Raw genomic sequence first — 22,355 nt, forward strand, 5'->3', positions numbered from 1 at the left:
GGAAGGGAAAATTATCCTGAAACCAAGCCATGAAGCCAATGCAAAGCCAGTCCTTATTTTGGTTGGCAATGCCAACTTGGAAGGAATCAAGCAATGTCTCTGGAGGAAATGATATGAGAATTCTCTTCAAGATGTCCATGCCAATATATCATAGGAAAGGGGGGTAGATGCAGTATTGTTAAGTTGCCTAAATAGATGTAAGTCTCTAGAGTCCTGGGATGGCTAACCATATGGCCCAGTGCTCAACAGTGAAAGACACAGGTGCACCCACCTGATAACTGGACACAAAGGCCATACATGTTAGCATACAAATGTGTTATCAGCACAGAAAAACCAAGGTCTTTTGCAGGACAGAGCAGCCAACTTCCCTCAAGTGCAGCTCACTCTGCAACAGGCCTCACTACAATAAGGTTTTTACCCAACTCAGTGGAGCTTGGAAGTTCACCAGCTCCATCACACTCTGCCAAAAGAGTGAAGGCTGAGAGCAACCCCACATGCCAAAGGGAGCACTGGCTTTGAAGAGCTGGCAAGTTCTACTGGTCTATTGTACAGCTGGCCATTACCTTATGGCTTGTTTCTTACCAACTGCTTTTCTGCTTTTCTTCTTTGGAAGGCTGCAATCTCTGCTGGTTGCAGACCATGGCCCACTTGCCTGCAGGACAGGAGACATCAAAATAGGCAGTGAAGAGGGTGTACCACAGAGAGAAGCATAAGATGACCCTGGTTGTGTGAATTTCACCTACCCATCTTTGCCCACTGGTGGGGGCACAGGAAGCGGCTTTGTAAAACCTTTCTTTCCAATCAGCCAGAAGGTCTCTTCAGTGCCTTTGCCCTTATTATAAAAAAATATGGAAACAGTTACATAATAATCAAGATTTATAAAAATTTCCTGTGCTCAGTAGGATAAAAGCATTCAATTTGGCTCTGAAATGGCCAGTACTTGCCCATTTTCAGCACTCTTTTGGGTCTTATTTTATACAAGTCTTCCTTACCATGTGTACCTGAAGCTCAGATAAACTCTCTAAACTGCTAGAGGAACCAGAGTCAAAATTAACACCAGATTAAGCTGTCATTCAGATGTTATGCCTATTCACCATCAGATAGCTTCATTTTGGGGAATGTGTGGATGTTTGGCTTCCGAGGAATCAAATATATAGATGGTCATTTGAAGATTCTGTTTATTTTTGCAATGATTTTTTGACATTAAGCAAACCATTGTCTTTTTTTATCTAGAGTCCATGAATATAAAAATCAACATCTTCATACCCTTTCACCCAATGGCTTTCACAAAACCCAAGAAAGAAATAGAAGAACACAGGCTTCTCAACTTTTCTCTGAAGCCTAAGGAATACTGGTTTCTAGAAGAAACATTATCATTTTGTCCTGCCAAGGGATTCTTCTAGGTAGAGCAAGATGACCCCAAGAAGACTCCCATCTATAGCCCAATAGTTGCTTGTCAATTTCCAGATAGATGCAGATCCTAAGAAGAGAGCTGCCCCAACATACCTCAAAAGGGGCCCGACTGAAACTAAGGACAACTGGCGAAATAAGCAAGGGTGATGTTTTCCTGTGAACCGGATACCAGCACAAAGGGGAAGGAGATCAATGCAGAGAAAAATCAACTCCTACCAAATTAGAGAGCCAAAGCCTCAGAGGCCCCCAACACCTCAGCACTGAAGCAGACCAAAAATGAACCCAACATGGCTCAGGGAAATCTTGCGGAAGAGGGGGCGGAAAGAATGTCAGAGTTACATGTTGGGTCATGATTTGCAGAGACATTTATCATACTAATAACTGGGGGCTAACTCCACAATGCACGACCCATTTTCATTAACAAGGAGGGTCTAATGGGAGGGGGTAGATCACAGATGAGCCTAAATAATGGTACCAAACTGCCTGTATTCACTGAAATGAAAACTAATAAATTAAATTTTAAAAAAAAAGAATCCTATGTCATATAAAAGGGAGTAAAAACCCAAGCTATGGCTTGAGTGATGGCTTAGTGGTTAAGGCATTTGCCTGCAAAGCCAAAAGACCTAGGTTCAATTCCCCAGGAGCCATGTTAGCCATATGTACAAGGGGATGCAAGCATCTGGAGTTCGTTTGCAGTGGCTGGAAGCCCTGGTGTGCCCATTCTCTCTCTCTCTCTCTCTCTCCCTCCCTCTCTCTCTCCCACTCCCCCTGTCAAATAAATAAATAAGTAAAAATAAAATATTACAAAAAAACAAGCTAGTAACTCCAAAGTCATCTCTATGATGACACTGAATCACCTGCTTCTGTTCTTTCCTCTTTCTAGTAAACCTTTCTCTCAGTGTGTTTCTCTCTGTTCCTTTCTATGCTCTCTTGCATAATCTTTTCTTTCCTCCAATCTATAATAATTTTTAAAGGACTGAGAAAAGTACCAAGATGTGCTTTTAACTCACTAATCTGAAATATAATCTTACCATCAGCAGCTCTGTTGGAGCACTTTGAAAATTGCTAAACTTAGAAATTTCAGTTTGATTTTCCTCCTTTAAATATAAAACCCACTGTTCTCAATTTTACACCACATGTATTCACCTTTAATGATAATGACAATAGGCATAATACTTAGCACATTTAACCTGAATCCACAAGCATTTGGCAAATATTTAGTCTGAACAAACTTTCCATGAGACAAGTAGGAAAAGAATACTCTAATCCCAACTTCTATTAACTGGTAACCAATTAACCCTAAACTTCAAAACTTCAGACAATGGGACTATTTGGAGCTGTCTTCAAAGCTATTACTTTTCCTCATAGTAGCCAGATGTGGTGGCACATGTCTTTAAAATCAGTATTTGGGAAGCTAAGGTAGAAGGATGGCTGTGAGTTTGAGGCCAGCCTGAGGCTGCAGAGTGAGTTCCAGGCCAGCCTGAACTAGAGTGAGACCCCACTTGGAAAAACAAAAACTTTTCATCATAATACTTAGTGAAATCCCTTGTCTAAACAGTTGCTCAGTAAATTATTAGATAGTTCCATTAACTGAAAATTTCAGATCTTGAACACTCAGAATTCTTAAGGCTCATTGGATCTTATTTTGGTAAAACATACTGTTAAAACTCAAACTTGAGGACCCAGCTCTCAGCCATATTTAACTATCTGTCTTGAGATCTAGAGACCACAAGGACAGCATGCCAATTTCCAAAGGAGCTTTGCAGATATGAGGAATATCAAGTTATTTGGGTGGATCCTAGGACTCCAGGATGCCAAAACTAATGGTTGCAAAAGAGGATGGGAGAGTCATATGCTCAGGCAAGCTTCCAAATCATAGAGTTTCAAGGGAGCTCCAGGGTCTCTCTGAGGTTTTGGAGCTCATCCAGGAGAACTCAGAATCCCAACTCTCTCTTCATCCACCCTACTTCCAAGATTCTGCTGAAGACAGGAAAAGAGGTAAAACAAGAATGACAACTAGGGCTAGAGAGATGGCTTAGCAGTTAAGCACTTGCCTGTGAAGCCTAAGGACCCCGGTTCGAGGCTTGGTTCCCCAGGTCCCACGTTAGCCAGATGCACAAGGGGGCGCACGCATCTGGAGTTTGTTTGCAGAGGCTGGAAGCCCTGGCACGCCCATTCTCTCTCTCTCCCTCTATCTGTCTTTCTCTCTGTCTCTGTCACTCTCAAATAAATAAATAAAAAATTTAAAAAATGTTTTAAAAAAAAAAAAAGAATGACAACTAAAGCCTGGAGCAAATTCTCTGACCCAGGAAGCCTATTAGGCCCTCCAAACAATGCAGGCTATTATCAATGCTCTTAATTCCCCACCAGAACTAGATGATAAGATTCTATCGCTAAAACCACCACATGAATCAGTTGTAGGACAGTGCGAATCAAGCTGGAAGTGAGCTAGAAATTTCTGTCCTGCTGGCTAACTTTAATTGTCATGAGAAGTGTGATTCAGGCTCCTGGAAGAGAAGAGTCATTAAAAGTCTTAATCAGCTGTGGACTCTGCAAGCTACACAATTATCAGCTAAGCAAGATGTGCCCATTAGTGCAATAGTGGCTTTAGTGGCATGACTGTTATGGGGGTTACCAACTGCTATCTGACTGGATTTGAGGCTGAATCCATAGGAAGGAATTCATGCCTAATACTGAACAGCTAGTTAAAAGCCTTTAACTAGTTAAGACATTTTGCAGAGACATTGCCTCTCCCCCATAACTGACTGCTGCTCCCATAATGCATGACCCACAATCCCATGTGGTTGACCTGCACCCCCAATGAGGAAAGCCTCTTCCGGAAAGGGGCAGGGAGGAGGGAAAGGGTGGTACCAACATGTGCTGTTTACATACTAAATATGTCCATATCTAATAATAAAAAAGAAAAAAAAGAAATATTGAATCAGAATTTCTAAAGTATACTAGTGATATGATCTAGTTGCAGATGTATTGCATGTCAACCACCTCAACGATTCAATGTTTAATGCCTGCTTCTTGTGGAAAGGTAGAAGATGAAGAAATAGAAGGGGTTTCCCATCCTCTCCATTCTTTTCTTTGGGTCTTTCTCTCTTCCTTCTTTTCAGAGGGCCTTCTATTCCTCTGGCGCCCACTTCTCTTACCTTCTGGTATCTCCCTCCTAATCTCCCTTCTTTATGAGGCCTCTGTCACCCAATAATCAAAGCTCAATGAGACATCAAAAAGTAGCTCTTCCTCCAGCTTGCTATAGCATGTTCCCTAATTCCTTGGGATGAGAGAAGTTGTGAAGCTGCAAAGGGCCTTTTGAAATAAATGTGTTTTTATGCTAGAAACTTCTAAAGATACAACTTTTCTTGTCTAGAACTTGTGGGACAATAAACCATGACAGTAGGGCTACATCTTTTTTTCTTCAAAGTTAAAAAAAAAAAAAATCCCTCTGCCCAGGTATGGTAACACATGGCTTTAGTCCCTGTACTCAGGAAGCCAAGGTAGAAGGATTTTAGTCCCTGTACTCAGGAAGCCAAGGTAGAAGGATTTCTTTGAGTTTAAGGCCAGCCTGAGACTGCATAGTGATTTCAGGTCAACCTAGGTAGAGGGAGATCCTATCTTGGAGGAAAAAAAAAGAAAACTTTTTTAGCTCTTCGGATCTTAAGTGAAATTTCTATGCCTAACAATACATTAAAAAGTGCTTCAGAAAACTAGGAAATTAAGCTGCCTTCATCTGTCACTGTTGAGAAATGATGAAGTGTATAGAGGGATCACAAAAGCCTTGAACAATTTGATTTGCTGTCCAAGTAATATCCCTACTCCCAACATGTCACTGTGTGAGTTTTCTGCAGAGGTGGGAAAGAGCTTGTGTCACCTTGTCAGTGACTCATTCTACCTGCTAGAAGAAGTTAAGGATCTATTTGAAGTAACACTAGCCAGAAAAGGGAAGTGGTCAAGAATCAGGCCTTTCTACCTTTAAATTCTGAAATTTAGTTACATGCAAATAGCCTCTACTATACAGAACCCAATGCCCAGTCTTTTCTTTTCCCACAAACAATCGCTAAAAGATCATCTTAATCATCATGCAGCATGGTGTTATGGAAGCAAGCCAGGCTCTCTGAGATTTGGCTTGATTCTGCTATCAAATGACTCTGTGGCCCTGCTCAAATTACTTCACCTTTTTGAGCAGTCACTCTTTATCTGAAAATGAATGGGTTAGATTATCAGACCCCTGAGATCTTTAAAAACTAGATCCACATGTGGTCCCGAGAGCATCTAGAGGAAAAGAGGAAAATTCAGTGAAAATGTCAAAAAAGGAAATTGTCCTATGCCTAAGTCCCATGTCAGGTGATAACTCAACATAAGGAAAAGGGGTTACAGAATGTTTTCATGACATAGAAACTGACTTTTATCCTCCCTGTGCTTGGAGGACATAGAGGCTCTCTGTAAACAGGCCAATGCTTGAATGAACAGTCAGAGAGAACAGGAAAATATAAAACCTAAATTCACCAATACTTTGCCTTATTGAACAATATTTAGCAGTGTCAAAGACTAAACTGAACAGGAATTAGTCAATGAACATGAAAACTTGGTTCATTAGAAAGCCAAATTCTGGGAAATTCTTTAGGAGAGAGAATGATGGAACTTACCATCAGAAAAAAGTAGAAAGATTTTCAATTATCCTACACCCCACTTTAGGCATTTTTCAAAGAGAACAGAACTGAAGCAGAAGGGAGTGATCTTTTGTGAACCTCAAATGAGGCTAAAGATTCTGTCTAACTTATAGCTTCTAGTCGCAGACTCCCAAGTAAGCTTTTTCAGTAGACCATGACCTCTCTAGAAGCAAGCGTGTCCAAGTGGTTTGGTTTCCAAAACAAAAGTTCATTATACCTTGAGCTCTGTTCTTCCTCGAAGCTCTACTTCATAACCCTCACTCAGAGTTCGAAGAATTGTAACTGTGCTGAGACTGACATGAATTCGGTAAGCTGTAACAGAAGGAGAAGCATCACTTTTACTCTTTTTTCATTGGTAAAAGCAATGAGGCATTATCAACATAATGAGTGTCCCAATATCAGAGTGTAGGAGACCCTAAGCAAACTCCTGAGAGAGAGAGATTTAATACTGGCTTTTCAGGACAGGAGTAAATGGCCTCCTAACCAGGTCCAAATAAGATGTTAGCAGTAGTGCCTAGCTGCCCTGACACTATCCCTGATGAAAGGTCATGCAATAGAAAGGTGTTCTTTAACTGAAAGGTTGAGATGGAGACAACCCTGTAACTGCAACTGTGCTCTCAGCTGAAATGTGATCTCCTCTGAGGGAAGTTTGGTTTCATCAGCTTCTCATACCAATGGCTACTACTAGTGCCAAACACCCCAATCCTATATAAACCTACTTAAAAGAAAAATGGGTGTCTTGTCCCAAAATATTCCCTTATCATTTTTCCAAAATTGTCATTAATACCTTCCTCTTCTCAGTATTACTTTATTTACAATAAAAACTCAATGAGAAATAACACAAGACTTCTGTTGACACATATTTCTTATGTATTGGAAATAGCTAACTGTCCTTTGGTGGTGGCAGTACTTATAGCTGTGTACACACATGAATGTCCTATTTCCCAGTATTAGACTCCAACTTTGGATAAGAGCTTTGTATGAGATACTAGCTCTTTAAATGTTTATTTAGAACCAAAATGCAATGCCTTAATGATTATCAGTCACTTGTTGACTAAAGTAAGATCCTTGGCAATCCTGAAAAGAATAACTCTTAATGAAGTGACACATTGTTGAGGTTGAGTCTTAGAAAAAATTCAATATATGCTCTTAATACATTTTCAGAAACCATTCATTTTAGAAGTGAATTATAATCTCACTACAAATGCTAAAAAGAATAGCAAGAAACTTTCATCATGTATAGTCACAATGGCTTTCCTTTTCTTAATAGTTCAGTACTATTGTTTGTATTTTCCTCATTCACTCATAGTCATCCAAAGCCTGTGCTCAAAAAGGGTTGCCATGTTCATAAAGAGCACATGACTGATTAATGTATCTCTTGACAGTCCAATGTGTGCCATCCCACTAGCATATGATCTTCAGGGACTCTTTCAGTAGGGTGATCCTACCTATGGAAACACACAGCTGATCCTATCCACCATCTACCTATATGATAAAGAAGATAATTTCAGGGTGAAGGCACTAGCAACTTCCATTCCAGAACCTCAGTGCTTGAACTGGACACTAAGGAGATAATGATGAAATGTATGTTTGGTTGATAGCCTTATTCCATGCCCTGCTGTAGTATCCACCATACAGTTACAAGACACCTCCTCACAGATTTCAGTAAGTATTTTCATCTTTGGTTTCGATTCAAGAGCCATTAGAAAAATACACAAACCAAGTCCTGAAGTGCAGAAATTACATGTCCATACTTATTCATGTTCCACACAGTACTTTCCTTGCAAAGCCACTGTTCAATAAACACTGTGGGTTATTCTATTTGTTTTATTCTTCATACCTGACCATGGGCCAAGGTGATGTCTAAACCTCAAAATTCAGTTCTTGTTTTTGCTCTCAGCAATCTATTTTCAATGTGAAATTTGTGCAGTTTTTTTCCTAGTGCAGACCAGAATATGACTTCAGCCTTCTACAAGCTTACATCAGTCCTAAGTATTGTGCCAAATCTGCATTGCAGTTCCATGATCACTTTCACTTCATCTTGGGTTGTACTTCAAGAGCAAAGTCATAAGCAAAGTCATATTCACACAGAGGTTCCTGTATGACTACTTCCATGGCCTCTGCCATATCTGTGAAGTTTAAAGACTTTCCCAGATGTAAGAAAATTTATTCTGACAACAGTTTCTAAGTTCCGTGCTGCCTCCTTAATCATGGCTGCCCAGGCTAGATTGACTAAGACTAGAGCCATTGTGTAAGCTTGTTTCTGCACATGAGTGATGGGGGTTGGGGTCAGACAGGGCACCACCTGCTGTGATATAGGCCACCATATCATCAGGGACTAGTTTGAGTATATTGCTGAAGTTGGAGAGTAGCTCGCCTTGCCTAGTTATGGCCAAATCCAGGACTGCTAATGGCTTAAATTTTTTCTTTTAAAAGAAAAGCCATAAAAACTGTATTTTGAATTTAATATTCCCTATGCTTTTCCAATAATACCACAGAAAAGTGCTTTGCTCAACCATGATATATGTAAAAGACACATTATAATTCTGACAGTATCTCAGTAGAGACAGTAAATAACCAAGAAAGGGTCGACCCAGCATCTTGCCAGCAACAGACAAGTGGCAATAATAATCTGTACAATTGTATTCTCAAAGAGGAGGGGAATAAATAGGATCTTTGATATTATGCCTATTTTGATAGAAACAAAAGGTTGTGTATACAGGCAGTTTGGAATTAATTATTTCCAAATTCCAAGCTCCTTAGATTGAAGGATTATTGCTAAGTTCTAATAGGCTATTTGTTAAAGCCAGAAATCCTAGGGTCCTAACCAGTTCAGATAGAAGGCTAGAGCAGCAAACAACAGCCAGCTAGGAGGCAGCTGCCTCATGCATCTTCACGAACTAGTTGAAAAACTGAAAATGTCAGTCTCTTACCTAGTTCTTTTCTCAACATGACTCCCCGACACCCACTAAGCTGGCCAATTCTTTCTTTTACCCAGAAGACTTTTTTAAGTTGTTTTGATCGAATTGGCTGTTTCAGGGTCCCTTAACTACAGCTTTATTTCCTGAACAAGATAGGTACATGCTCAATCCAACATCACCCCCTACTGGCTTGCTTTTAGAGGCCAGGAAAATGTGTGATAAATCTTAACCTTCTCTAATTATCTTTTATTTTTCTCTGAATCATTAAAACATCAACTACCCTGTTCTCTTTATCCTCTCCTGAAGAATCACTTTTCCTACTAGCAGAGTGATTCCATCCCATCCATCTACCTACAGATACTCACGTAATCCTGTTGATTCCATTCGAGAAGCTGTGTTCACTGTGTCTCCAAACAAACAGTATCTGGGCATGGTGAGGCCCACCACACCAGCAACAACAGGCCCTAGGGAGTAGAAGGAAGTTAGGATTATAGATAACAGGTATGCACCAGATGCTAATAGAGCAGCCCTGCAAGGGGAGGAAATGTAGCTTTGTAAAACAATCAAAGGTGCCATCCAGGAACTCTGGGAATCTGAAGGCTGCCTTGAAATTGAATAATGAACTGTTTGCTATGCAAGAAAACAAATTCACAATGATGCATACATGACTTCCTTTCTGACTTATACCTCTATTCCAGGTAACAGTAAAAAGCAAGATGCTTGTTTCTGTCGACAAAGACAAATAAGCATCAAAAAGCCAAACCAGAAAAACATGCACAGGGACTCAGGATCCAAACATGTTTACTATAAGGAAAAAATAGTGACTGCTTCTTATGCCTTAGGGATGGAAAAATCTCATAGGTTCTTCTGTTTCTCAAACTGTGTCAACAAAGAGAATTAGTGCTAAGACCATTGGAAAATCTGAAAACAAGTAGAATTGGCTTTCATTTATATGTTTTTGGGGGTGTGGAAGAATAATGTGCATAGATAAACCAAACACAAGTTCTATTTGTCCTTGCAACAATTTTTGTTCTTAAATTTGATTATGGCTGTGTTAGATGTTCAGGGTAATTGAAAAAAATAAGAAAATAAAATACTTCACGAGTAAGACAGGAGGAAGTCAGTTTTGTAGTAGCTACAAAAATCTCAACCTTGACTTTTCTGATCTTTGCTGTTTCTATCTTTCAATTTTTCAGTATTACAGTTTTATTCTCTCCTGAGTTAAAGTAATTAAGTATTTTTCTTCAAAAGTTTCTTTTGGCTGAGAATAGAAATAAATAAGATTATTTTTCTTCTTAGTTGACTTCTTTCTCCTGCAGAAGCACCCAGAGATCACTGAGGCAGGCACTGTAGGGAATAAAGAAGAAATGTAATACATGGTCCAGAAAATTGTACAGGAGATTCAAATCTAATTGAAGAAAAGAAACTATAAGGTGGGAAATGATTAAGCAAAGGCCCAAAACAATGAATATCTGAGAACAGGTTATTGTACAGGAAGTCATATACTTGTTTAGGAAATGAGGATAGGAACTTACTATTATTAGGACCTGACTCGGTGAAGCAGGATCCAATGGCAAAATAAGGGTTCAACCTGAGTCTTGATAGGTAAATAGGATTCAAATAAGCAAGCCAAAAAGGAACACACATCAAAATTTATGATTGAGATTGAACATGCATCGAATTTTAGGTATCACGTTGAGAAAGTATTCCACCTGTTCAGGCATCTGGGAAGATTCTGGAGATAAAGTTAGATTAAGTAGGTTATATAAAAAGGCAACCTTAGACCATAAGAGAATTTTGAGCAAAGATTATAGGAAGAGTGTTTTTTTTTCTTTTTTATTCTCTTAAATATGCAGGTTGAATGTAATGAGGGTAGAGGTTAAACCTAGTGAAAGCTATTGCAAAAATACAATCACAAGGAATTGTAAAGGAAGTGATAATGAAAAATAGGAGGCTACAAACAGGCTGTAAAATACATGACAGGAGAACCAACACATTTGGCTTTCCAAAGAAAATTGGAATGGCACTCTCAGTTTGTGTTCATTTATGGGAAATGATGTCTTGTACTTTTAAATATGTTATATTTGAAGTGATGAATCATCCAAGTGCAGGTATACTGAAAGGGTTGCAGATAGAGCAAAGGAGCACAAATGAGAACTCACAGATTTTCTTTGAAAACAAATAGTGAACATCTGCTATGTGCTAATCCTTCAGTATGAAAATATGAAGAAGATATGTTTCCTGCTGCCAAGCAGCTTAAAGTCTAGTGGAAGCACAAACAAGACAACATATACTTTGCTTATTACTATTGAAAGGATAGATGGAAAGATACAAGGGTGGAAGTAAAATGATGTAATTATAGTGATCCAGGTAGGAGATGCTGGTGGCCTAGACTTAGTTGGTACTATTCAAGGAAAGACAAAATGAACTAAAAAAATGATAAAAAGAACAAAACCTTGAAGAATTAATAGATAGCTGACTGTTGAAGGTGAGAGTAAGGGAGGAGTCAAGGATGACACTCAAGACTAACTGAAGCAACTGGTTTCATGGTAGTAACCCAAAGTGAAGTACAAAATATGGTAAGATGTGGACATTTGTTTGAGAAAGAATAACTGCGTTTTAGGCATGTGAAATTTAAGAACTATGTGAAAGTATTCACATAGGTATATCCTCAGAAAGTTTGATAGGCAAGGCTGAAACTAAAAGGAGAAAGCTATCCTGAAGCTGGGGAGTTAAAAACCACCAGCACAAACACAGTGATGAAATTACATATAAGAATAAGATTACCTGAGTGTGGCAGTTACCGTCTTGTTGCTGGAAAAAATCATCTGATAAGAATCAGATGATGAATGGAAAGTATTTTGTTTGCTTTCTGGCTTACAGTCTCAAGGATAAGCTCCATGATGTCAGAGAAAAGCATGACATGAGTAGTGGCTGGACATATCCTCAGCCACAGTAGGTGGAAAACAGCAACAAGACAGTGAGCAGAATTCTAGAAATCGAGAGCTGGCTATAACACCCCAAAGCCTGTCCCCAACAACACAACAACAGCAAGACTCCACTGCCCAAATTGCCATAGGGGGAACCAAATACTCAAAACACGTGAGTTTATGACATTCTATTCAAACCACTACACTCTGCCCCTGGACCCCATAAAATGATGACCATCCTGATTCAATGCATTCAGTCCAATGGTTAGGTCCCCATAGAGTTTTATTTTTATCTGAACACTCTTGAATCATCCTAATAGCCCAAGGTTTCTCAACTATAAGCCCACAAAATCAAAAACACATAATGTAAGAGTCACATTCACACTGAAAAAAAAATGGTATTGTAAGGAAAGACTGGACCAATACAAGGTCTAAAACAAGCAAGGCAACTACAAAATCCTATAGTTCTATATCCATTGGAAACCTACATGAAGTTTCTGAGGTTCCAATTCAACCCCTCAATCGGGGCTGCTTACAGCCAAGGTAACAATCCACCCTCCACAATCAACTTTCCTTGTCAGTCATCCCATAGTCCTGGCATCTCAAAAATAATGCTGGGTCTCTACTACACCATACAGTTCCTCTGCATGCCTCCATTAGGTTCCATACAGGAACTCTAACAACCCTGCTCACAATGTCCAGCAGGCATTTCAAATAAATAAATAAATAAATAAATACACTGCAAATCCAAGGACCCTTTCCTCTTGCATTTATACTCCCACAGCATCAAGTAGGCTACCATATTTGTAAATCCAGGTTTCAAATACTTCTACATTCCTCCCATAAATCAATTCCAAAAGTCCAAAACCCACAAAATGAGGTTTCTATCAGTAATAACCCTATTCCACTGGTACAAATTTTTTGTTGTAGTTTTCTTTTTTATTGCTGAGACAAAATACCTAAGCAAAAGCAGCTGATGGGTGGAATGTTTTTGTTTGGTTTTTGTTGTTGTTGTTGTTGTTTACAGTCTCAAGGGGAAGCTCCATAATGGCATGAGCCAAGGCTGGATATCAACTCTGCCACAGCAGGTAGAAAACAGTAGCAGAAGAATAACCCAAACCCTAGCAGGAGGTAGCTGGATATAATGCCCATAAGCCTGCCCTCAATAACACACCTACTCTAGAAAGGTTTCACTTCAAATTTGCCATCAGCTGGGAAACAAGCGTTCAAAACACATGAGTTAATTGGGAACATCTAACTGAAACCACCAAACAAGGAAATATATGGGGAGTGGAGGATCAAGGCAGAACATTAGAGAATACCTATCAATACTTAAGGGACAGACAGTGACAAAAGGAATTATCAGGCAGTGGTAAAAAATGAAAGCAAGATTGTACTAGATAGAGAAATAAAATAGAAGTGAAGAACTTCCCACAGTTATATCACCACAATGAAAGCTGTGCAAAAGATGGTAGAGGATATGAAGAGCTAAAGAAACCAATAAATGACGAGAAAAGCAGCACTAGAAAGTGAGGAACAGGCCATGATAACAAACTATGGGAAATTTTAGCAAGGGTTGTCATGAATGCAAATTCCAAAAGAGTTAAAGGTGGTAAAAGACTGGGGCAAGTGGTGATGACTGAAACAAGATTGTACACAAGGAGGACATGGAGAGCGAAGAAATGGCATAATGAGGTCATCTACTTTTTGTTTTTATTCTTAGTGATCTTTTATTTTTTAATTGGCAAACACAGATTTAGATGCCACTAAGTTTGACATTTTCAAATGCAATTTGTTTTTGTTTGTTCCCATCCTCCATTCTCTCCCCTCTCCCTGTCTTCCCCCAGTTCTCCTTTACCCACTATTTACATGCCACATAAAATAATTCATCTTTTTATATCATCTTTTCCCACAAGTGAGCAAAGAAAAGATGTGAAAAGTATGAGGGAAAGAAAAGTTTTCTAGAAGAGGAGAGAAAAGACGTATAGGTGGGGAGTACAAAGGCAAACAAGCCAGAGAAGCTAGTGGATGAGATAAAGATACCCATGGATGTGTCAATAAGTGGGAAAGATACCATGAAGGGGCAACACCTTGACGACATTCAACCAAGAGGGCATGAGTATGAAGGGAAAACACGTTGGCATTTATATTTTCATTAATTACCTGACTTGTGCTAAATACAACTTGGTGGTCTTGTAACATAGTCAAACATAGAAATGTTGGTGCAACCTCAGAAGGACAGACTGGGATATCTGGTAGAAGAACACAGGCTGTTACTCATTATATCAGTGTAGGCGATGAAAAGAAGGGAAACTTGGCTAGGCCAACAGGAATTAAGCAGCCTTGTACACCTTTATAATCCAGCTTTCCGAAAACAGGAAGGAGTTGCTTTTTCCTTCATTTTCTAGTCCTCCTTGAACCAAATAGGAATATTTTCTTTTGCTTTAACTAGTTTCTGTTACCTGAATGCAGGCCCATTCGAATTCGGACAGGCACCTCTGGCATGTGCCGCATTTTAAAAGTACCCACAGAGCTCAAGATATCCAGGGACATGTTTGCAATCTCAGCAGCATGTCTACTGCCATTCCTCTTTGGGAGGCCTGAGGCCACCATGTAGGCATCTCCAATGGTCTCAACCTGAAAATCAAGAAGTAGAATTAACAGGTAAGTAATTTGATGTTTCATTTTTTCCCCCAGGATTTTGGTGTATGATGGAAGCCAAATAACAGGAATGATCTGTCAGTGATTCCCAGGCCTGGATTCACATTTGAAGCACATAGAGAGTTCTATAAAAATAGTGGTGTCTAGGTCCCACAGTACTTCACTGGCTCCTGAATGACCCCAGAGAAATATTAGGTTTCAAGAAATCCCTGAGCCAAGGGAAAGGGAATCATTCTGGGACTAATTTTAAGATATCCCTGGGGAAGTACCTGGGAAAAAGTACCTCAGGATACACTCTCACTAAGCATTTCTCCAGATGAACTTGAGTAAATGAGACAGAACATCCTAAGAATTAGGAAATGGGGAGATAGGATAGGAAGAGTCTATTCCCTCTGCTTTGCCTTGGTAATATGGTGCAGTTAAATATACAGACTGTTTGGGTATGAGAACTGGTCTTTTCTTGCTAATGTAACCACTCTTAGGGATGGAAATGATGGCCCTATATATTCTGTATGGATCATTTAGAGCCGAACATTTGGAAATAAAGGCAAATGTGTGTTCCTCATCTTCTCCACAGCATGTGCTCAGTCTTCTAGATAGCAGTACACTGAAACTCTCTGGTAAATCCACAAAACTAAGTAAGCTTAAAGAACCTCCATGAAATATGTCCGTCAGGTTGAGCTAACACAAGCTTTGTTATAGCTATATTTCCAAGAAATTCTGAAACTACACTGCCTTACTTAGAATCCCAGACTCACCACTTACAAACCTGGGGCAAGTCATTTACTTTCTCTTTGCTGTAATATCCTCATCTTTAAAATAAGGACATTGTAAATGCCTACCTCATAGTGTTTTATAAGTACTAAATGACAAGATTTAAGCACTTAAATTCTAGCACATATTAAGTACAATCTATTACCACCACCACCGTCATCATCACCAGTTCTATCTTAAAGCCAGTCTCTCCCTGTGGCTATTAGTCAGCTACAGAGAAAGATCTTTAGGATTCAGAAGTGGGTACCTCATCATAACATTCTAAAAAGCCTATAACAATGATCCTTTGCACCTATAATTCTTTGTACCTCAATGTGCTTCCCTTCAGAGTCTCTCTACCCTGGTGCAGTTTGACAGAAAGACTCTTATTCTCAAATAAGCATACCTGCTTGCACAGAGGAAGAAAGGGTCACAATGCACAAGATGGAAAATTAGTGACTGACCATTATCAGAGCAGGGTAGTTGACCCTCTAATTTTGATAATTTGGTCACCCAGAAGGCCAGGACAATTTGGATGAGGTCATTAGAAGAACACAGAGGCTCACACTGCTGGGCATTTGTATTATGGAAAATTATGGGCTACATCAGCCAGCATATGGACAATACAAGGGAAGCAAAGGTCTTAAAAATGTCTGAGTGAGATAAGGTAGTGGCAGAAGTGAACATTAAAAACAAAATACAAACTTTATAATTCTTTAGTAGATGTCTCACCTTCATTTCAGATTATCAAGTACCAGGGGAGGTGATTCCAATTTTACAGGTAGGGAAAATGAAATACAAATGGATTTGTTGGTTCACTGCTGGTTCAATTTTTGTTTCCTTTGCACTGTGCTGCTTTTAATAAACAGGCTCGAAAATTAAATTCCATTTCTGTATTTAGATATCCCTGTTTCATCTTGAGAACAGCCTACTAATACCCTATTGCATCTGTGAAGTACCAAAATAGCTAATGGCGTCATTCCCTAGGACCCTCAATAATTGTTTGAACAGAATCAGCTGGATTGAATAAATCAGTGGTTGTGTCACTGTCAATGCTGAATCATCTTTGGTTTTAATTTCAACTGAATTAGCTTTCAGTGATTTGTTATTCTCTTCAAGCTGCTTGAGTTCAAAAAGTTAAGACAGGTAGTCTGATTCAATGGATTTTTCCTCCACCATGGTTTCCATGACCACTTATTTTTTTAATTTATTTATCTAATTATTATTAAGAACATACTTACTATGGATACATCATGTATTGGTCCCATCTTAACCCTCTTCTCTGCTCCAATTTCAATGGGGGCACTGTTCATTATGGTTGCTGATATTCCCCATGGGGTTGTGGGTTATGCATTGTGGGAGCAGCAGTCACTTATTTTTATACTCAACACTTACGAAACAAGAAATCCTGAGCTTCCTAAGAGCTCATCACTGAAGCAGACTTAAAACACACCTACCATGTCTGTCTGCATCTTGATTAGCTTATAGCTCTTGCTGATTGACAGGTATGATGTCTATTTCTAAATCCTATTTAGGTACCTTGGTCTAGCACTGAGGCTTTCTACCTGGCCTGAAAGATCCAGTCTAATCTGAGAGCGAGAACATTTCAGACAACTGTGAAGGATCTAATGAATGGAGCTCTACCTTGGTTCCTAGGACATAGGAGCTGTCTAACCTTTGTGATGCCTAGGCCATCTCTGTCCATCAATAAGACAAGAATCCATGTTGCAGATAATATGGAAGTATCCCTACAGAACTATGAGATTTTACATATTTTCTGCATAGAGAAAAGACAACGTATTTTTTTAATGTGTAAGGAAGCTTGGTGCAAAAATGAGGGAATGGTGTCATCTGTTCTCTACATTTCTTCTGTGACATTTGACAGAAAGAACAAAAATAGATATGTTAGAGGGATGGAAAAAGGTAGAAACCTTCTCACAATCACATCGTTGAACCTCAGATGAATAGTTTATATGTTGGTTTACCCTGAAGCAATCCCCAAAAGCCACAGATCTAAAAGTATGCTGGTGTGATGCCAAGATACTTTCTATATAAAAATGATACCTAAGAAGGATACCAAATTTTCATAGCATGTATTAAATCTATACAAACTTTAGGGAGATACACACTATAGAGGCTACTAATTATGGGAAAACATCAATACATTTGTGTTTCCATTAGGTCCTTCTACAATACTGCCTACATTGTGAGGATTCAGCTACTGAACTGCAAGAGATTTCTCCATCTCAACCCCTTCTTAGTCCTAATTCTAAAAAGCAGTTTAAGAGAAATCTTTCTGGCAATCGGTGCCCTGAATTGAGATTGTTTTTGTTTTTTGTTTGTTTGTTTGTTTTGGTCATATGTTGTTGTTTTGGTTTTGGTTTTTCAAGTTAGGGTCTCACTCCAGCCCAGGATGACCTGGAATTCAATATGTAGCCACAGGGTGGACTCAAACTCACAATGATCCTCCTACCTCTGCCTCCCAAGTGCTTGGATTGAAGGTGGGCACCACCACACCCAGGTGAGTTTCTTTTTTAAAATGTTTTTTTTTTTTAATTTATTTATTTGAGAGCGACAGACACAGAGAGAAAGACAGATAGAGGGAGAGAGAGAGAATGGGCGCACCAGGGCTTCCAGCCTCTGCAAACGAACTCCAGACGCGTGCGCCCCCTTGTGCATCTGGCTAACGTGGGACCTGGGGAACCGAGCCTCGAACCAGGGTCCTTAGGCTTCACAGGCAAGCGCTTAACTGCTGAGCCATCTCTCCAGCCCTGGGTTGAGATCCTTTATTCATAAAGGAGGAGATAATATGCCTTGTATTGTGCCTTTGTTTTCAATGGAATATTGGCATATTACTCTTACTTTCATTTCTAAATAACAATATTCTTTACTATTGCATCCTTTAGTTTTCGGATATACATAGGTAAACCTTATATTAAAAGATTCATGCTAGAGTGCATTTGTCTGCTAATTAACATACCTTGTAGACATCATGACTGCCAATGATTGCATCAAAGAGTGTGTATAGGTCATTCAAAAGATCCACCACCTCAATTGGCTCACTCATGGCAGAAATAGTAGTGAAGCCCACAATATCACTGAAGTACAAAGTGACCAAGTCAAAGCCTTCAGGTTCAACTGTGCAACCCTTTTTGAGAGATTCAGCAACTGATCTGAAAAGCAAGCATATCTATTCTTAAGAAGCATGCAGACTCCCTATAAAACACACACACACATACACACACACACACATGATGTGCACTACTCCTATCTATTAGCAACTTCTCTGCTGCTAAAAACACAATTTTTATAAAAATCACTTATAAGGTAAATAAGAAAAAACATATATTGGCTAATGTGTTCATTAGTTCACTTATTCTACAAATATATATCAAGTACTAACAATATGCTGGGCATTGTGCCTGGTACTAGTATATAGCACTGAAGAGACAGATCTGGTCTATACTTCCACTAAATTTTCTCTGTTCCCAATACTTCCATCCAATCTACCTCTTTTAAGAAATGTTTCCACGTGGTTACATTTTCATGAAACTAGTTTCTCCAATTATCTCCAGAAGGTCATGTGATAATATGATAAGATGCTTAGGTAAAACATTGGAAATTTTAGCAAGCTATAACGAAAGGAGAAAAATCTGGGAACACAACACTGCTTCCTTCCTCTAGAATCTACCTTCTTTTTAAATTTTTTTTTTTTGGTTTAGTTTTTTATTTATTTATTTGACAGTGACAGAGAGAGAAAGACAGAGAGAGAGAGAAAGAGAGAGAGAGAATGGGCATGCCAGGGCCTTCAGCCACAGCAAACGAACTCCAGATGCATGTGCCCCATTGTGCATCTGGCTAACATGGGTCCTGGAGAATCAAGCCTCGAACTGGGGTCCTTAGGCTTCACAGGCAAGCACTTAACTGCTAAGCCATCTCTCCTGGTACTACCTTCTTTTAATTGCCCAACCTTCTAGCATATAGAAAAACCAAGGCACCAAAACCTCAAATGACCAGCATGATCCACAGGTAGTAGAAAATTAGGAGGTGTGTTCTGTTCCCTTGGCTTCCAATTCTACTTTGATTTGAAGGTGTGATATAAACCCACTGGGAATAGAGAGGGTTCAGGACAAAGGGGAGGGAGTGGTAAGTTGATGGGGAATTTTTTTTACTCTCTTTAAATGGAACACACTGTTACAAGGATTCACACTCCTCAGGTGTTCACACATACGGTGGTAGCATCTGTGTTAGAAGCTTTTCTGTTTTCTGCTTTTCAATTTCCAATTCTTCTGTCCGCTCCCGGATCAAATCCTCCAGGTTGCTAGAATATTGCTCCAACATCCGGAGCATAGAATCAATGATATTGGTTTTTTTCCCTTTATTGAAAGTCTTGAACTGAAAGTAAAACAGAAAGAGGAGCTCAGGGCCGAGTACTCTCCAAACACAGAAATGATGGAGTTCTTTATCTCAAATCTTTTCCTCTAAAATTTCCTAACAGGTGAGATGAGCCCAGATATGAATGGGAACTGTCATCACCCACCCTTATTCTCACCTTGACAGATTTACAGTGGTCTTCCACCTGCCAAACTCATCATTTCCTTACTCTTCTGGTTCTTTCAAGTATGAGCACAGGGGTTCTAGAAAGGTTTCTTTAGTTCTGAGATGTTATCCCAATAATAGTCACCATTTTACATGTAATAGAATTTGATCAAGTCATTTGTGGGTAAAGTAAGGTAAAATAACAGAGCAGCAAGTGTTATTTTACCATTCTAAATTATCAGCCTACTAAATCATTCTCAAATTTCTTGGATAAGGGGAGTTTCTTGATCACTTAAAGAGAGCTCAAAAATCTACATACTAACATCTACCTCAACTTTTCTTGTTATTATCAAGTCTAAGAATAACGAATGGTCAGTTAGGATCAGATGGAAATTAGATAGTCTTGCCTCATCCTGTTTTCTGATCCCTTAGTGTTCTCTACAAGACACAAAGAATAAACCCTCAGCATGCATATGGCTGTGCTCATAACAATAAAAGACTGGTGGAAGTTTTTCTGAACATACTTCGAAGACTCTACCCAGTGGACCTAATTATATATTTGTGCCACACATGTTCCATATAGCACCCACTGCATGAAATCAAATTCTATGAGCTTCCTTATGAACCTGGTCCACATCTATATATCTACGAAGGTCCTGGAAGTAAGCTCAGGAGCCAGCTCAGGTCTTTTGAGCTCTCCCTATTACTTCATTTATGGAAGCTCATTCTCGTCTTTTCACTGAAGTTTTATTAACTGCAGGAAATTGAGAGGCTAGCCTTGTGAGACAGGCTAAACTTTTGCTGAAGCATTGTAGTGAGAGTAAACCAGTTAATGTCTTGTTTGCAAGTTGCATGATGTGCACTACTCCTATCTATTAGCAACTTCTCTGCTGCCCTCTGAAATAACATATTTAGCATCAACACAAGGACAAATGGCTTTTTCTCCTGCCTCATGGTAGTTTTTTAGAAATGTGAACTTTATGGTTCTTTGCTTTTTCCATACTATTGAACACCTGTTTGAGTGTCCTCAAGAAGTCCAGCCAGACTAATGGAGGCATTGTTAGCTGGGGACATGGATGACTTCAAAAGCAGAGCCCATCAGGCTTTCAGTCCTACTCTGTCTCCTTTCCGCCTCAGATACCTGCCAGTCATAAAGCATCTTGGTGTTGTACTCTAGCCAGGCTCAAAAGCCTCTCTATCTGAGCTGACACAGCACTCATTGAGAGTGCCCAGAGTTTCTATATTCTGTAATTTCAACAAAGCTTAAACTTTATGCTCTAACAAAGGAACTGTACCCTAACTTTCTTACCAGAAACTCTGTCTTTTTGCCCACCCTCTTCCCATCTCCAACTCTAAGAAAATAATCAACCATTTTAGAAATTCAGCATCTTATCAGGTGGAATTATTTTTTTTTTTTTCGCACACACCAATTGCCTCTTATAGACTCCTAGGCACCTAAGGAATCTTCCATTTTCACATTCTGCAAGAACACCTTTGACAGCACAATGTATCACTCCTGACCCTCCAAAAACAATTTGATGTCACCCAAATGGTATATTCATCAGAGTTCCCTAGAATCTTTGTAGCAAATATGGCTATGTGAGTAGCCCCTATCTATTCAATGATACCCATCTTCCAACAGTCCCAGTGTGAAGGCTTGCAAATGGCTATTGGTTCAATTCCATTACTGAAAGGTTGGTTAGGACAGATTGTGGATGGCCTGGACAAGAAGTTCCTGCAAAGAAGAGCATCAGAAACAACCCTTTGGGATCTTAGAGAATGCTTAGAGAATATGCTCAAAGTAGCAAATTCCAGTCTGCTTCTTCAAAATGAACACCTTTTTTCTCTTGCAGCAAGTTCTTTCCACAATAGGAGGATCCAATGAGGTTATCCTTGAGTAGTCTGACTTCTTGAACAGATCAGATTTAAAGATTTACCTGGTTAAATATTTCGTCAAAAGTTGGCCGTTGTTCTGCAGCCTCAGCCCAGCACTGCTTCATCAGTTGGAGACATTCTGGAGGGGCATGCTCAGGAGAGACCACTGGTCTGTACACAGGGGGAGGCTTCTGAAGTCTGTCTATGATTTCTGACCAAAGGCAAAGAAAGTTTGTTACTCATGAGAAAAACGCAAAAGGTCATCAAAGAGCTGAGTTTTAGCTAAGAACGGGGTTTGTCAGGAGGAAATATGGAAAGGAAATTCTCCTTCAATTTCTCCATAGGTGGCTTTAATGTTGACTGCACCTAAGCAAAGGCCATGTCACACTTTGGGAATGAGTGTGAGGATATTGATGGACTGAACTATTGGTATAACATAGGCATATCTTTATCCTGTTTTTGCTACATTTTAAATGCAGTTTATTTGATGTCAATTTCAATTTTGTTGCTTCAATGTCCTGATTTCCTTGACTCAAGTCATCCAAGACTTCCAGTCCTTATAGTAGAGACACATAGATCTCCCTGAA

At 39.4% G+C, this 22,355-nt stretch overlaps 1 protein-coding gene across 1 annotated transcript in view; it reads right to left on the reverse strand.

Annotated features, from left to right (window-relative positions):
* Nucleotides 1-564: 564 nt before the first annotated feature.
* Nucleotides 565-22,355, reverse strand: part of Gucy2f (guanylate cyclase 2F, retinal) — a 110,896-nt gene continuing 89,105 nt past the window's right edge. The window contains exons 11-18 of the mRNA XM_004659141.2: nucleotides 21,831-21,979; nucleotides 19,586-19,749; nucleotides 18,335-18,527; nucleotides 14,403-14,577; nucleotides 9,376-9,474; nucleotides 6,307-6,401; nucleotides 744-832; nucleotides 565-652 (exon numbers count right to left, since the gene is read on the reverse strand). Of these exons, the coding sequence (XP_004659198.1) occupies nucleotides 565-652; nucleotides 744-832; nucleotides 6,307-6,401; nucleotides 9,376-9,474; nucleotides 14,403-14,577; nucleotides 18,335-18,527; nucleotides 19,586-19,749; nucleotides 21,831-21,979 (1,052 nt within the window). The remainder of the gene's footprint in view (nucleotides 653-743; nucleotides 833-6,306; nucleotides 6,402-9,375; nucleotides 9,475-14,402; nucleotides 14,578-18,334; nucleotides 18,528-19,585; nucleotides 19,750-21,830; nucleotides 21,980-22,355) is intronic.

The sequence above is a fragment of the Jaculus jaculus genome, chromosome X (genome assembly GCF_020740685.1).
Source record: "Jaculus jaculus isolate mJacJac1 chromosome X, mJacJac1.mat.Y.cur, whole genome shotgun sequence".
NCBI lineage: Eukaryota > Metazoa > Chordata > Mammalia > Rodentia > Dipodidae > Jaculus > Jaculus jaculus.